Below are 15,902 nucleotides of genomic sequence, written 5' to 3'. Positions count from 1 at the left end.
AGCAGAGGTGGAGGAGTCAGCATGAATCACCCGACGGAGGACACAGCGGAGGACGTGATCCTGAATCTAAATGCAGCTGTTTATCAAAGGCAGCTCATTCCGTCACAGGTATGGCTCATCCGGCAGTACAGCAATACGACAATTCATAACCAGAAACACATCCGATGTCCAAATCAAACAGATGGGCAAAAAGCGTACAGGGATGCATTTGCCAGAAAAAGATGAATAACAAGAATTACAGCCATGCGGCTGTATGCCTCCGCCAGCCAGTCAAGCTGCAGTTTATATCCACGTCTGTCTAGAGTCAGACTGGAGGAATTTAACCAGTGGGACCTACAGGATGTCTGTGTTGATGATAACCAAGATTTTTTTAAATGAAGTTGTGTCAAACATGCACATATTACAAAATTGTAAAAAACTGTTCTTTTTGAACTCTTCTGGACAGTTAAGGGGTGTCCATACAGGAAGTGACCAGCGGTGACATCGCAACCACAGAAAGACAATGACATTCAGTGACTTCAAGCAACAAAATCCTTCTTCGACCCAGAAGAACACAGGAGCTTTGGCTAATGGGATGCAAACCAATGTCTGCTCCCTCCCAGACCTAACCTCTGCACCGAGAAGCTCTCCATATGCCAGAAAAAACAGAAAAAAGGACAGCGATGTTCTCAAGAAATACAAGACTCAAATTATTATTATTATTATCCTAGATAATAAAATTCTCTCAAGCTATCATATTCACAGTGATACGAGGAGGCAATGGCTCCAACATTTGTGCCAAATTTGAATACATTTCCTCAAGACTTTCAACCGCTGTGGCACACAGGAGAACAGGATGCAGGTAGAGATGGAATACCTGAAAATATAATGAATCCACCCACCGCTTTTGCCAGCGCTACACCTACACCAACTATTAGTGCAAGCAGACAATAACGTCTGCAGGGATGGTGTTTAATATGCTTCCTCCTCCTCCTCCTCGGAATTTGCACATTACATAACTCACAAAAAACCACAGTTAGGAATCATCTGTGATGCCGTAATACTTAATGCAACGAAACCAAGTTGAGCTTTTTTTTTTTTTTTTTTGGATCTTTTGGAATAAAGATAAGCAAGTGCAAACTGTTAAAGCAGTCATGAGCTAAAATCCACTAATCTTTTGATTCTGAGTCACCGTCTCTGCTAACAGTGACTAGTAGATGCGTGACGTCTGCATTGTATTTTATCTGGTTTGCTATGAATGAACAGCCAGCTCCTACAATCCAGTGGTGAGTCACAGTTTTGACCTGTGTTCTTACGTGCTCGTGGGAGTCACCACCAGGAAGCTGTTAAGTAACTGCATGGGTTTACATCATTAGTGTTTCATCACAGTGCATACAGACAGGACACACACAGGAAGGCACATAATACCACCACATTTCCATTTCCCACACTGTCAGTGTGTAATGCTGTGCAGGTAAGGACCCAAATGCAGACTCTCAGGTAGGCAGAAGGAACAAAAAACTAACCTTTATTTCAGAAAGAGCAAACAACAAACTCCAAGACCAGCTGGTGACAAGCAGGGGAAGTTAACAGAAGCTGGCATGTGAAACAACTGGCCACCAGCACACAAGGTGGGATAACAGATGTTGTGACAAAGGACAAGGAGAGACCTGAGGCTATAAATACTCAAAGGCTGATAAGACTGTTTAACAGGTGGGTAAACGAACAGGTGCAAACAATCAAGGGATAACAAGATACAGGAAGTAAAACTATATGCAAGACATAAGGGACAAAAGACTACCAAAATAAAACAGGAAGTAACTCAACTGAGAAAATGCCAATCACAGAAACAGAGACTTAAGGAGAACAGGTGTCCCTAACAAAGTGGCCGGTGAGTGTATATAACTTAATGTGGTAGTCTATAACTACCACATTTGGTCTTAAAAAAAGGGTTTTAAGTGTGCTGACCAAAGAAATTCATGTTAGATTAATTGGTGATTCTAAATCAGTCTTTATTTTTTCATTTGTTTTGCAAAGTAGGACCCAAATGCAGACACTGCAGGTGTAACACCAAAAGGTATATTTAATTAAACTTGCAGCTAAACTAAAGGCAGCCATCAAAACAGGCAGGGAACAGAACAGAAGCACAAAGCTCAGAGGACACACAGAGGAGGGTAACAGACAGTCTGACAAAAACAAACAGACAAGATTTTATATATACACTCACAGGTGACTGACGGTGAGAGACATTTGGGAATGACACAGAGGTGAAAACAAATAGGGCGGGCAGACAGTTACAAAAGACAAGAACCAGACAAAGACACGAAGCACAAACAGAGACACGCAAGGTATGAAATACTTAAAAAAATAAAAATAAAACAAAACATAAAGAATAAGCAAAACTCAATTTTGAAAAAGAAAATTGGCATCGGTGTACACCACCTCACTGGAATAGACTCCAGCCCCTCCTATCAATCTCCTATGGACGGACATATAAGGCCAGCAGCATCTTGAGCAACAGATGCTACGACCTAGGTTCATTATGATCAGTCAAAATTACACTTTAATTTTTTGGCTTTATGTTAACATGTCACTGCTGCAGGGTTTGCTAACAATAAAGCCAGTTATCTGAGGCTGTGATACTCTGTGTCGGGGGATGGTGTTTGTGCAGCAGACCTTCCAGCCTGGAAGTGTAGTAGTTACTGAGTAAAACAGGTGTTTATGTTCATGAACTCTAAAAGGGCTCTTTCATTAGAGAAGCCAAACACATTTCCCAACAACTAAACAACCTGTAATTACTAAGAACATCATCAGTGCTCTCTGGGGACATGTAGTCACAGACATCACAGAAATTGTCATAAAATAGAAAAATATATTTAATAAGACATGAGCAGTGATCAGAACACAAACAGGTACGTGCTAGCCGGGGCTCTGTCTGAGCAATTAAGGCTCCACTGCTATTATTCTCTTACAAGCTATACCAAATGTAAACCCTAAAGTCATATACTTATGAACTCACTGTGCAATGAAGTGCTGATAGGATGCATGGTGACATCAAATCTTTATGTGGCCGGAGGGATGTAGGAGCTCGAAAACCTGCAGGTTGCTGAGGAGGTACGGAGATTAATGCCCTGTCGGATAGGCTAAATCTCCTTTATACCTCTGGCTGCTGCTAACTCCCACCTCAATTTGGAGGAGGCTGGAGATAAGCCCAAACTGCACTGTCTCCAGGGCAGGCTAATTTATCTACAGGCTAAAGGCATCCAGAGACCTGGAACTTTAGCATTTCTCTAAGCTGGTCTTCCCTCTGGTACTCTGTTTCCATCTGTGTGTTCATAACTGAATACTGAAATGTATTTTACCAGAAATGCAACAAAATAACAACCTTCACATTATGATCTGTATTGTTTTCTTTACATATGCTTAGCATGTGACTTTGCTCATAATTTCATGAGGTGCAGTGTTAGGTTGCGATTATATTTGAGTATCCAATTCTCTGCCTAATTAATAACATAAGTACTACATCAACTGCTTCAGCTACCTAAAGTGATTAAGAGGCTAATTTAAGTCATGCCAGTGGATTAGAACTATTCAGAAGTTAACATAGCAACAGTGAACTATATAAATACACCATTAAATTTAGTGCAGCATTTAAAATTACAAAGAAATAATGATGAATGTGATACAAAAAGTTAAATGATGGTCATATCAAACAGAGGGAATGAGGATCTTGCATTAAAAAGTCCACTTTGTTAGTCACACCACTTCAACCAGTCATTAAGGCAGCTCACTGCATTTAGGCATGTAGATGAGGTCAAATTGACCCTCTATAAACTAAGCATCAGAATAAGGAAGAAAGGTGATTTAAGTGACTTTGAGCACTCTCTGTGCCAGATGGGCTCGTCTGAGTGTTTCAGAACCTGCTGATCTACTGAGATTTTCCCAGTGGTCTGAAAATTTTCCCTACCTGAAAATGCCTTGTTGATGTCAGAGGAGAATGGCCAGACTGCTTCAAGATGATAGGAAGACAACATTGACTCAAATAACCACTCTTTACAACCAAGGTATGCAGAAGAACATCCCTGAACATGTAACAGGCAAGATGAATCTTGAAGCAAATGGGCTACAGCAGCAGAAGACCACACCTGGTGCCACTCCTGTCAGATAAGAACAGGAAATTGAGGCTACAAACCTCACAGGCTCAACAAAATTGGAAAATTGAAAACTGGAAAAATGTTGGCTGGTCTGATGACTATCAGCTTCTGCAGCGACATTGAGATGGTATGGTCAGAATTTGGAGTAAACAACATGAAAACATGGATCTGGCCTTGCATGAAAGGTTCAGGCTGCTATTGGAGCATTGTTTAAATACCACAGTCTACCCGAGTATTGTTGCTGACCATATCTCTCAATTTATGACCACAGTGTACCCATCGTCTGATGGCTGCTCAGATCATCTCAAACTGGTTTCTTGAACATGAACATGAGTTCACTGTAATCAAATTGCCTCCACAGTCACCAGGTCTCAATCCAGTAGAGCATCTTGTTGAGTCTGTGCCACAAAGAATTAAAGTGGTTCTGAAGAGAAAAGGGGTCCAAGCCAATACTAGCAAGGTGTGCACGATGAAAGTGTCAGTGAGTGCAATAAACCAAATATCCCCCTTTAGCTGACACACATAAAAAAAAATTCTTTACTAAGAGGTTCATTATATCTGCAAGTGCTCACTGTACAGAATGAAGTAGTTTTTGCTTTACTGGTATAGACAGCATTACACGTCAATCAGCTGTAGCATTTGATAATGGGAGTGTATAATAATCATTATCTTGTTATAATACAATGTTCTCCTGGGAAATCTTGGGTTCTAGAGACATATGAATGACTGACATTGACAAAACAGTGGCTTCAATAAGCAGGGCAATGAAACCCTGCTTAGTCACACGAATGCTTCAAGTATACCTCAAGAAATGAGCTTCTGTTTTCTCTGTTTTATGTTTCCTGACCCCCCCCCCCCCCCCCCCCCCCCCCCCAAAAAAAAAAAAAAAAAAAAAACACCATAGAGATGCCTGCTCCCAGACCATCCATAAACAAACCAAAAATCATTAAAAAACAATAAATAAAGGATAAAAATTCACAAAGAAAGAATAATGTAACTTCCTCAGCTGCACCAAAGAATAAAACAGTTAAATTTGGATTATTAAACATTAGGTCTCTCTCTTTTAAGTCCCTGTTAGTAAATGATTTAATAATTGATCAACATATTGATTTATTCTGCCTCACAGAAACCTGATTACAGCAGGATGAACATGTTAGTTTAAATGAATCAGAATCCTTGAAGTACAGGCCGAGGTGGAGGAGTTGCAGCAATTTTCCACTCCAGCTTTTTAATCAACCAAAGACCCAGACAGAGTTTTAATTCATTTGAAAGCCTGAATCTTAGCCTTAAACCCTAATTAGAAAACTTAGAATTTTTTTATTTGTTGTTATCTACAATCCGCCTGGCCTATTTGATTTAGTGCTCAGTTCAGATAAAATAATTATAGTGGGTGATTTTAACATTCATGTTAATTTATCAGCAGTCTGGATACTGTGGCTCCCCTGAAAAAGAAAGTCTCAAATCAGAAGTGCTTTACTCCTTGGTATAACTTACAAATACCTACTTTAAAGCAGATAACCTGTAAGTTGGAGAGGAAATTGCATCTCTCTAATTTTGCCCTGTGTAAAGCTAGGACATCTTACCATTCATCACTGACTGAAGAACATAAGAACAACCCCAGGTTTCATTTCAGCACTGTAGCCAGGCTGACAGTCAGAGCTCTGTTGAGTCAAGTATTCCTTTAAGCTTAACTAGTAATGACTTCATGAATTTCTTCACAAATAAAATTTTAACCATTAGAGAAGAAAAAATATTCATAACCATCTCATATACGTATCATTATGTATAGCTACTTTCAATACAACAGATATTTATTTAAACGCTTTCTCTCCAATTGATCTTTCTGAGTTAACTTCAATAGTTACTTCCTCCAAAGCATCAACATGTTGATTAAACCCCATTCCTACGTGTGCTCAAAGAAGTCTTCCATTAATTAATGCTTTCATCTTAAATATGATCAGTCTATCTCTATTAATTGGCCTTTAAAGTGGCAGCAATTAAACCATTACTTTAAAAGCCATCACTTGACCCAGCTGTCTCAGCTAATTATAGGCCAATCTCCAACCTTTCTTCTCTCAAAGATTCTTGAAAGAGGAGTTTTAAAACAGCTACTTAATCATCTGCAGAGCAATGGTTTATTTGAAGAGTTTCAGTCAGGCTTCAGAATTCATCACAGTACAGAAACAACATTAGTGAAGGTTACAAATAATCTTGTTATGGCTTCAGTGCTGCTTTTGATACTGTTGACTATAATATATTATAACAGAGGATAGAACACGCCATATGTATTAAAGGCACTGTGCTGCAGTGGTTTGAATCATATCTAATAGACAATTTGGTCACACACTAAGGTTAATTATGGAGTTCCACAGGGTTCCGTGCAAGGATCAGTTCTTATTTACATTATACAGGCTTCCCTTAGGCAGTAGCATACATTTTCATTGATATGTAGATGGTGCCCAGCTACATCTATCCGTGAAGCCAGATGACTCACACCAATTAATTAAACTGCAGGGATGTCTTGAAGACATGAAGGCCTGGATGGCCTCTAATTTCCTGCTTCTAAATTCATATAAAATTAAGGTTATTGTACTCTGACCTAAATCTTACATTCACACTGGTACTTTTGCTCTAGTCCTCTAAATGTACATAGCTATTTTCACCGCTGTTCCTGCCTGAGCAGAAGATTGTATGTGGCAATCATACCTGCAGGGATAATGCAAAAAGATGTTATTATTGTGTTTTTAACAAGGCAGAGGTTTGTGTCACAACTTCACCTACTTTCAAACCGTACAGAAAAGAGCATGTAGTCTGAGGAAGTTTTGGGGTCATATTAGAGACATTTTAAATAGAAAAGAGGAAGAAAATACAGAACAAACAGTCATATTTACCCACATACATATCCTCCAATGAGGCACCAATGAGACATATAATCATGCTTCTTAAAGCCAGTCATTCTCGCTGGCTACAGGGCGTGTCCAAAAAACCCTGGGTGGAACCATACTTGGTCAATAAACTGTCTAATTTGCACCTGCTCATCTCCATTGCCCTCTATCCTCTTGCTTGTGACCTGGAAATCAATTCCAGTATGACAGACTGAAGGATGTCTCGATTCTTAAAATGCATCTGGAGGACCGAGGAGAGAGGAGGATGGCCATGGGAAGTATAATCAAGGATGGACAGGGTTAGGGTTAGGCCTGTGTGAAAGTGCTTTTACCTTCAAGGTTTAAAAGAGGTGAGGCAAGCAGCAGGATTATACGAACCATGGTGAAAGGAGGACTCTTTAAACACCTCATTCTTTATGTGTTTTACTATTGAAAAAACGTTCATTCTTCACTATTTGTGGGTGTTTGTGCCATGTTGTGAATTTAATGAAAAATGGCCCTAAATATAAAAGTCATGAAGATTGTTACATCTCAGATCATAAAACACAGCTGTAGAAGGTTACAACGAAACAATCTATAATGCAGCTGTGCCACACATCATATTTAATTCACCTTAAAAACATATTTTAAAGGCGCTGGGTTGGCTCAGTGGATGAGAAGGCAACCATGTATGCTGCGTGGTGGTGGAGGCAGCCCAGGTTTGCATACTGACCTGGGGCAATTTGCTACATGTTTTCCCCCATCTCCCTCTCCTTTCCTGTTTCTCTCCACTGCACACAATCAAATTAAAGCCACAAAAGGCCAAAAATTCATTTACAAAGCAAGGATGTCTCATTTCATTAAATGCCAGCTGCCTCATCTTCTCTCACCTAATGTGGGAAGAACTAAGACACGAGGAAGAGAACTGAAGATGTGCAAAGTGCAGAATGAGAGAAAGACCTGGAAAAGTTCAGTTTCTGATGGTGGTTAGGTTTCACCCCACCCAGTGTCACCCATATCTGTTTTAGTAGAAACTTTAAAGTAACAGATTTTAAGGTTTATATATTTATTTAAATTTATTAAAAATAATAAATCAAAAAAGATACATTAAAATAAAATTCATACCTTAGGTTTTTCTATACACTATGGCATTTTTACCTGTTTTATCATATCACAAACCGACGTTTCTCTTTGCTCTCGCTGCATGTAACAAGGTCGTGTGCATCAAAGTAACACAAACTTTTGAAACTGATTAAAAATAGTAAATTAAAAATAAATAAAAAACCCCAGAATGGATGAGTTTGTTGCATGAAAGGCTATAAAAATGTTTTTATCTTTTGTGGCGTTTACCAACAGGCATAATTTAATACTCATTACCAAGTTCTAGTAATGATGAGCCACTACATTACACAGGCTTTATGGCAGCAATATTACAGACTCTGCTGAGCTAAATACAGAGGCACACAGACATTATGACCGTATTTAAGAATGTATTTACATTAATGTATTTTTGTCACCATTATGGGAGAATTAATTGAATATAAAACAATCTCTAGTGCTCTGTTATAAAGAAAAAACAGTTCATTTATTGTGTTAAAAAAAAAAAAAAAGAAGCGCACAGCAGACATAACAACCAGCTTTTCTTGATCTTTTCTAACAAACTTAACTCACAGAAAATCAACAAGAAAGCATTTCATTGTTTCATTGTTGAAGGAAATAATGTTCAGGAGGAAATTATTGGGTAATTTATACACATGCAGTAGGTCCAGAAATCCCCCACAAAAACTTAAGCAAACACAGATGCTAACATATCACTGCTTTGTAGCATAGAATTAAAAATAAAGCATTAGCTTTTGTTCATTTGCTGTTTAACTAAATCTACATTTTTCTCTTTCTCAGTTTACTTTTTTTTCTCCCTTCAGCTTGTCAGTTTTTTCAAACACGTTATGTAATTGCAACAATGCATTTTGGAAGTAATTTTGGAAGTTGCAACATTACCAGCATTATTACTTTGTTGCAGCATTGCTCTATGCTTGCAAAATAACCCGACCACACAGAGACAGAGAAATATGATGCTACGTCAAGGATGGAGTAATGTTATATTACATTATAGGATTTAAATTTATAGGATGTAAATGTCAGTAAAACTTAAGAATTTGATTATTTTCAGCAAACAAATGATTTCACATTTGAGAATTTTCGTGTAGAAGAAAGAAATAACTTGACCATTAAACCATTAGGCATTATGTATTTTTAGAAACCAGAAAGTCAGTGATGTAGTGGCTCATCTGGCTCATGATCCATCACAATTCACAGGTTATTGTAATGTGTGACGAACAGAAAGAAAGTAAATGCGCGCACACACACACACACACACATACATACAGCCTTTTGGATATGAGTGGATCCGTTTCAGCTCCTTGCATGCATGCTTTCCTTCAAACCTACAACAAAGAGAACCCAGCTCAACAGAGCTGCCATCAGGAAACAACTTGTTACCAACTTCAACAGCACAACTTCTGGAAACTTCTTGTTCCCTGGTGAGACACAACTGTTTGATTGGTGCTCTGGCACATACCAGTGCTGTCAGGTCAGGCATTTGTCACAACAATATACGCACCATACCTTTAGCGGGAGTCAAGTGATGTGTATATGAGAACGGGCATACAGACGCTAGAGGGGAGCATCAGAGACCTGATTGTGCAGACAGGTCCTCCCCGTGTCTATGGTAACCTGTGGGTATACCGCCGTGTCTGGAAAGCTTTAATGACTTGTCACCGCCATGACAGCAAAACAGCAGTAAGGCAATCTAAGCCTGAATGACAATCAAAAACCACAGGGAGCGAGAAATTTCCCTCGAGCTCGGTCTAATGATAATTTATGTTGCACTGCAGTTAACTGTTGGTAAAGACGGTGTTTTCCCTGCTGGACCATCAGAAAGCTTGTTTGCACAGGGAGTAAATAGATACAGAAAAGGAGTCTGAATCCACAAATCATCTGCTACCATTTAGATACAAATAGTTTTACTTTTACAGAATGTGATCAACTAACTATGCGATGCTCTCACACAAACCCTCATCCCCTTTAAACTCCCCCAATGGAGCAAGTGAAAGAAAGAAAAACTTAAACAGGAACAGGTATAATAATTATGACCCCTAAATAGAAAGGAAGTAGCTTAATTATTGGTAATCAGTCATTAATTGCTATGACTACATCATTCAGTGTGTGAAGTGTATGATACGAACATTTGATGTTTTCTTTAAGCTGTCTTCAGCAAACCTGAATACAACCACATAACTGACTATGATTTTATTCCTATGATACACTGAGTGCAGATGTAAATGTTTTGTTATGTAATGCCTCCTGGGTGGATTTTCATCATCATGTTAAAGCTTGAATGCGTTAAAGTGGTTTTCTAGTGCCATCTAGTGGAAACACCATGTCACTACTCAAAACTTTGACTTTCATTTGACCTAAAACGGGATTGCAGTGGACACAAACTGGACTAATTATGTTGCAAACCATACCATGCAAAAGAGATCAACACAATGTGGCTTTAAGTGGTTCACTAAACACAAGAGTAACAGGTAATAATTGAAGATATAATGTATCTGTGGATGCTGTGTTTCTGGCGTTTTCTTCAGTGTCCCCCTGTCTTTGTCATCATGTTTTGGTTTTTTTTTAGTAATCTTTTCTCTGTGCAGGTTATTTGTCTTTTGGTTGCTTCCTGGTGTCCTTCGAAGGTTTGATTAGTCATGTATCCTGTGTGGTTTTGTCCATTTCCCTCCTTTGTCCTGTAATTTGCTTGTCTGCCAGCACTGTGTGAGTACATCAAGCCCCATCTTTTCTTTTGTTAGGTCACCTGACTGTGCTAGCTTTTCTTGTGACCTGTCATCTTGACCTGAATCATTAAATCAATGATTTTTCATTTATTCTGCATAAATGTGCACTTATTTTTTTGTAGACACATTTATTTTACATTTTACTCCATCTAGTTCATGTTTCTCTTTGGCTGAAACAGGAGAACATTCTAACTGACAGTGTGTCAGAATTTGCAACTTATGCATTAAAACTCATGGGGAAAAAAAAAAGATTTTTAGTACAATTTAAGATTTAAGGCATCAAACCTAAAACTGTGAAACCCATCAGTCAACAAAGTGCTGCAGCCCAACACTGTCAGTCCAGAGTTTCAGAGACTAAATTAGCTACATAAAAAGTCAGCTGTGCAGCACCTGTTTGGCTTTTCAGCTATTTTACACCACCGGCCTTTGCCACTTTTGCCCATTCATTTAAGCATTATGACAAGAAAAACTTTTTCAGCACAAAAAGTGGAGTTTTCTAAGAAGAAGAAGAAGAAGAGGCAACACTTGAGCAATGATCTATTGAGTTTATGAGCTTTAGAGATATGTAATGACTTTTTACAGCTTCACTGGTGAAAAATGAAACATGAGGCATCCTCATGCGGTGTCGTTAAATGACACCACCACATATTCAAATTCAATGAAGTCTTCAGCCACAGCTTATGGACAGACTGATTTCTTTTGATTGAATCGCAATGGAGCAATCACAGGTAAGGTATCATTCAGCATTAACTTTATTTTGTTTAATTCACTGCAGTCCCCCTCAATCTGCTTGGAAAGATTTTATTACACAGTTTGGAAACCAAATAGTCCAGAAGGAACGCGGTTGTTCAGTTGTCTTGGATCATGGTGCTCACTTCCAGGTGCCAGACTTGCCCTTGGCCCCATGGGAGGTCTTGGAAGTTTTCGAGCCCCTCTGGTGGTCGCTGACTCGATTTCGTAGCACGTGGATGTCGTACTTCTGCCTCTTGAGCTTTTCTATCAGCTCAAACTTCTCGGTGTGCAGCTGGTGGAGCCACTGCCAGAGCTCCTGTGCCTTCTCCACCAGCTTCTCCTGGCTGAGGTGGTCGATGTTGAGCGGCTTCCTGCGCTCCATCAGGACCTTCTTCTTCTCCTCACGAGCTGTTAGCTTCTTGCCCTTCTTCTGGTCCGCCTTCTGCAGGTAGCCACCGAATGACTTATTGGAGAATACCATCTTCTTCTTGGCCTCCTCCTCAGCCCGTAGTTTGGCTACTTCCTCTTCACGCCTCGCCTTCTCCTCGGCAAACCGCACTTGGCGCTCACGCTCCTGCTCTGCACGAACACGCTGCTGTTCTGCCCTGTCAGCACGGCGGCGTTCAATGCGGTTACGCAGCTCAATCAGTTCTTCCTCCTCTTTCTGACGGTTGGTAAAATGCAGCTCAATCAGGGACTGGAGATCATTGTAATCTTTTTCCAGCCTCTTGCGATGGAGATCATCAAAATCCACCTTCTCTCCATCTGGGATCTTTGGAGGAGCCATGTTGGGTACATAAGTTGCCTTAGGTCGAGGTCTGGTCTCTTCTTCATACCCTGCTTGCTTCTCTTCAGTGTCGTCATTTTGCTCCTCTTCCTCTTCTTCCACCTCTTCCTCGTACTCCTCCACAATTTCTTCAGTGTCTGACATGATGGTAACTTAGAGGGGAGCAGAAAACAGACAGGGTGAGCACCAAGACCAGCTGGTGTCTGGAGGTGTTTGGAGTCCTGGCTGTGCATGTTGGTGGTTTATAAAGATCTGGTTACCATGTGACCGGAAGCTGACTGCAGTCTCCTGGGTGTGGGTCAGCAGCAGGGCAGTTTTTGAGACAGATGGAATAATCTATTTTCTCCTTCACCAAGTCCTCTCAGCCACACACCCACCCATTCATCCCCTGCATACCCCCCCTGCTGCCTTCCCTGACCCTGCATGGCTCCTCATTCCTTTGTAAGGACAAGATGAGAGACTATTTCAGATGCACAACAGATGCACACACAGTCTCACAAAGCAGCAGCCACACATGTAAAGATCTACTGAGCCACTGGTACAGAGTAAGGAAAGAAATGTGGGCTGTTCCTGAAACTTCTAACCAATTTCCTCTCATCTGATAGTGACAGCTTGGGTCTTCTTCCAGGCTTTGGTTAAGTGGTGACACATCCAAATAACTTGTACTGTTTGAACTGAGAATCTTGGACTCTGTAGTTTAGAAATGGCTCCAAGATACCAAAATTCTATTGGACGATCCAATGAGTGCTGTCAAACAAATCCTTTTTATCCTGGCAAAAAGAAACTATCACTTCTAGAACCATCAACGCCACAAGTGCATGTATATCTTTGAGCCTGTATGTATACTTTTGACTCCGTGTGGAATAGAGAAAATCCAAAGTCAACTCAAATTTGTGCACCCAGATATTATCCGCTGATAATGTCTCTGATTGGAGAAGACGGTGCTCAATCGATCAGATTTGTGCAGAAGATGCAATAATGTCAGTGCGCTCACACCCTTCCACAGAAAGCCTGGGTTAACAGAGAAAGTTGATGACCACCATCGTAATACCAATTATCTCTAACTGGGTTTTTAGGTTTTGTCAAGCCAGCTAACATCAAGAAAGCCTGGCTACGTTGAACTTAATTGCAGTTAAGCTCTGCTTACTGAGAAAAATCCACTTCTTGTGTATATGAGCTAACTAGAAGCAGCTAAAATTACAGCTCAGCTTAATGGGAGCACCAACTTTAGTGTTTTGGCTGCTGCCATGTTGATATTCTGCAGCCTTACCAGTTGCAATGCACAGACACAGATACTTGCTAGTTAGTGCTATTGTTATTTTATTATCCCGAGCTGTTGTATATCTGCACCCAAAACTATAAACACCACTTACTTCTACCCCAGACTTTGCTTTTTTAAATGCTGGCATTTGTACATGAACAGTTGTTTCTGTGAAGAAAAGAAGCGTCCACATTAAGACGGACCCAGCAAACGGCCTTTAATAAGAACAACGATCTGTAAGATGAGCTCTTCTGCTCAGCCTTGTCTCCTCTTTGGAATGTTATTAAAACATTCTTCCTATGGGAGGCGCTCGGCTTTCAGCTCCGAGCGGATTAAAACATAATTGCTCCCATGCGACAACATTTATATACGGCTGTCAATAATTTATGTTTACGAGTCTTGAGTTAGCAGTAGGAAAAGGGCAGGCACAGTTTTTAGGGGATTAGGTCACTGACGGGAAGAGACAGGTGCTCTGCGGTTTCTGAGAATCCCAATTAACTTGGGGTTCCTGGTGTTATTCTACTGTACATGTATGTGGCAGACAACACATTAAAATCTCCATGGGATTCAATTTCAGTCTTATTATAAATCTTCTGGAGCATCAGCTGAGTGAAGATGGGCTGCGTGTGGCCTGAGAGGACCACAACACAAATCTTAATGCCCGTGAGAATGTCCCACGGGTGTCTAATCCCGGAGAGCACCGAGCATGCCTGAGAGCGACATGAGGACAGCAGGTGGTTCGAGTCTAATCAAGGCACTCGCGGTTTGCTGGCGGCAAGGGACAACTGTGTCTATCAGCAGCAAATGATGCGGGCTATAAATAAATAAATAGCCGCACCCTCTGCTGGTTAACAGAGTTTAAAACTGACAGATAGAGGGTGAACTTAATGTAGGTTTATCCTCAGTCTGCCTGGTTTGTAGCCAAACCGAACAGGGAGAGAAGTCCTTGAGGAGCTCAATATCCAGCTAGAAACTTTTTATTTAGTTGGACTTAAATAGAATTAAATCAAAAATGACCGTGCACTCTCTTTTAGATAAGAAGCAAAATAACACATCTGTCCAGCTTGTCTTGTGTTTTGTATTTAGCTCTGCTTCCCTTGTCTTCAGTGAACAGTCCCAGCTGTGCTTTCACCCTTTCCCTCTCCCCTCGTTAACGCTTGAGTATGTTTCCTGAGTCTTCCTCCCCTCTTTCTGTGCGATTTCCAGTTCCATGTGATTCCATATAGTATTCCCTTCCAAAGAGGTACTCCTAATAGGATTTTTTTTTTCATCTTAAAGTTATTCTAGTCCCAATCAAACCAGTGATTTCCCCGAGTTTGAGTGTGAGGTGAGGCATTTCTTAAGCAAAGAAAGCACGGTAACTACAGACACTACATTCAAATATACCCAAACAGCCAGGGCAGGTCGTGGGTGCCCCTTGGGGAGCCACAGTGAGGTGTGTGTACCACGATTTGAGCCAGGTGTCTCTGAAAGACTGGTTGGTTTAATCACCGAAGCAGCTCTCAACCCCGGACTCACAGTGACCTCTTGTGGTTAAGACGATGCAGTACACCTAAATGAGCCCAAGAGTATTTTCACTCAGACTCAGAGACCTCTGTTTAGATAATACTGCATGCAACCAGAATAAGGGAATAGATCCAAAAATTATAACACACCAAATACTGCTCTTGGTATAAATGTGCAGATCACAACAAAAATAATTACAGATTTATGAGTGACTTCACATTTTTTGTCAGCTTTATAGTTACATTCTGAGGACATACAGATCCAGTTTATTTAAACATGTGTGTACTAAAAATACACACTCACCCATCATGAGACATTGGATGTAAAACTTGACTTTGCAAATTCCCAACAGCTCCTCACTTCTTCGTTTTCCAGAGCTGAGAGAGAAAAAGAACAAAACAAAACAAAGAAAAACATTTTTCTCGTTATATTTAAGTATGTTGTGTTGAATGCATTTTATTTCTCAGGGTCAGGTGTCAGCCCCTGCGACTGACTGGTGACCTGTCCAGGCTGTACACTATCTTTTGCCCTATGACAGCTGGGATAGGCTCCAACCAACAAAAACATCATAATCCAAATTAACCAACTTAACAAAATTTTGATTTATGGATGGCAAAAAAAAAAAAAAAAGCTTTTTTACAAACTTCCACAGTTTTCAGTTTGAGCTTTTTATCTAATGAGTGAGAAATACTAGAAGAAGGAAGAACTGACATCCGTAGCACGTTTCCAGTCTTGCTATAGGCTGCGGGCAGTCACGTGTCTCCCATGTGTCGCGCC

At 40.3% G+C, this 15,902-nt stretch overlaps 1 protein-coding gene across 1 annotated transcript; it reads right to left on the bottom strand.

Annotated features, from left to right (window-relative positions):
- Positions 1–11,359: 11,359 nt before the first annotated feature.
- Positions 11,360–12,564, bottom strand: LOC115773844 (troponin T, cardiac muscle isoforms). The gene has a single exon (XM_075074349.1). The coding sequence runs from the start codon at positions 12,500–12,502 to the stop codon at positions 11,711–11,713; it is 792 nt and encodes a 263-aa protein (XP_074930450.1). The 5' UTR covers positions 12,503–12,564; the 3' UTR covers positions 11,360–11,710.
- Between the last annotated feature and the right edge of the window lie 3,338 nt (positions 12,565–15,902).

This window comes from Archocentrus centrarchus, chromosome 23, assembly GCF_007364275.1.
Source record: "Archocentrus centrarchus isolate MPI-CPG fArcCen1 chromosome 23, fArcCen1, whole genome shotgun sequence".
NCBI lineage: Eukaryota > Metazoa > Chordata > Actinopteri > Cichliformes > Cichlidae > Archocentrus > Archocentrus centrarchus.
The sequence above is the reverse complement of the archived record's forward strand: the minus strand, read 5'-3'. Positions and strand labels throughout refer to the sequence as shown.

Coding starts and splice junctions, on each gene's coding strand:
- LOC115773844 (XM_075074349.1), bottom strand. CDS start 12,502: ATGTCAGACACTGAAGAAATTGTGGAGGAGTACGAGGAAGAGGTGGAA.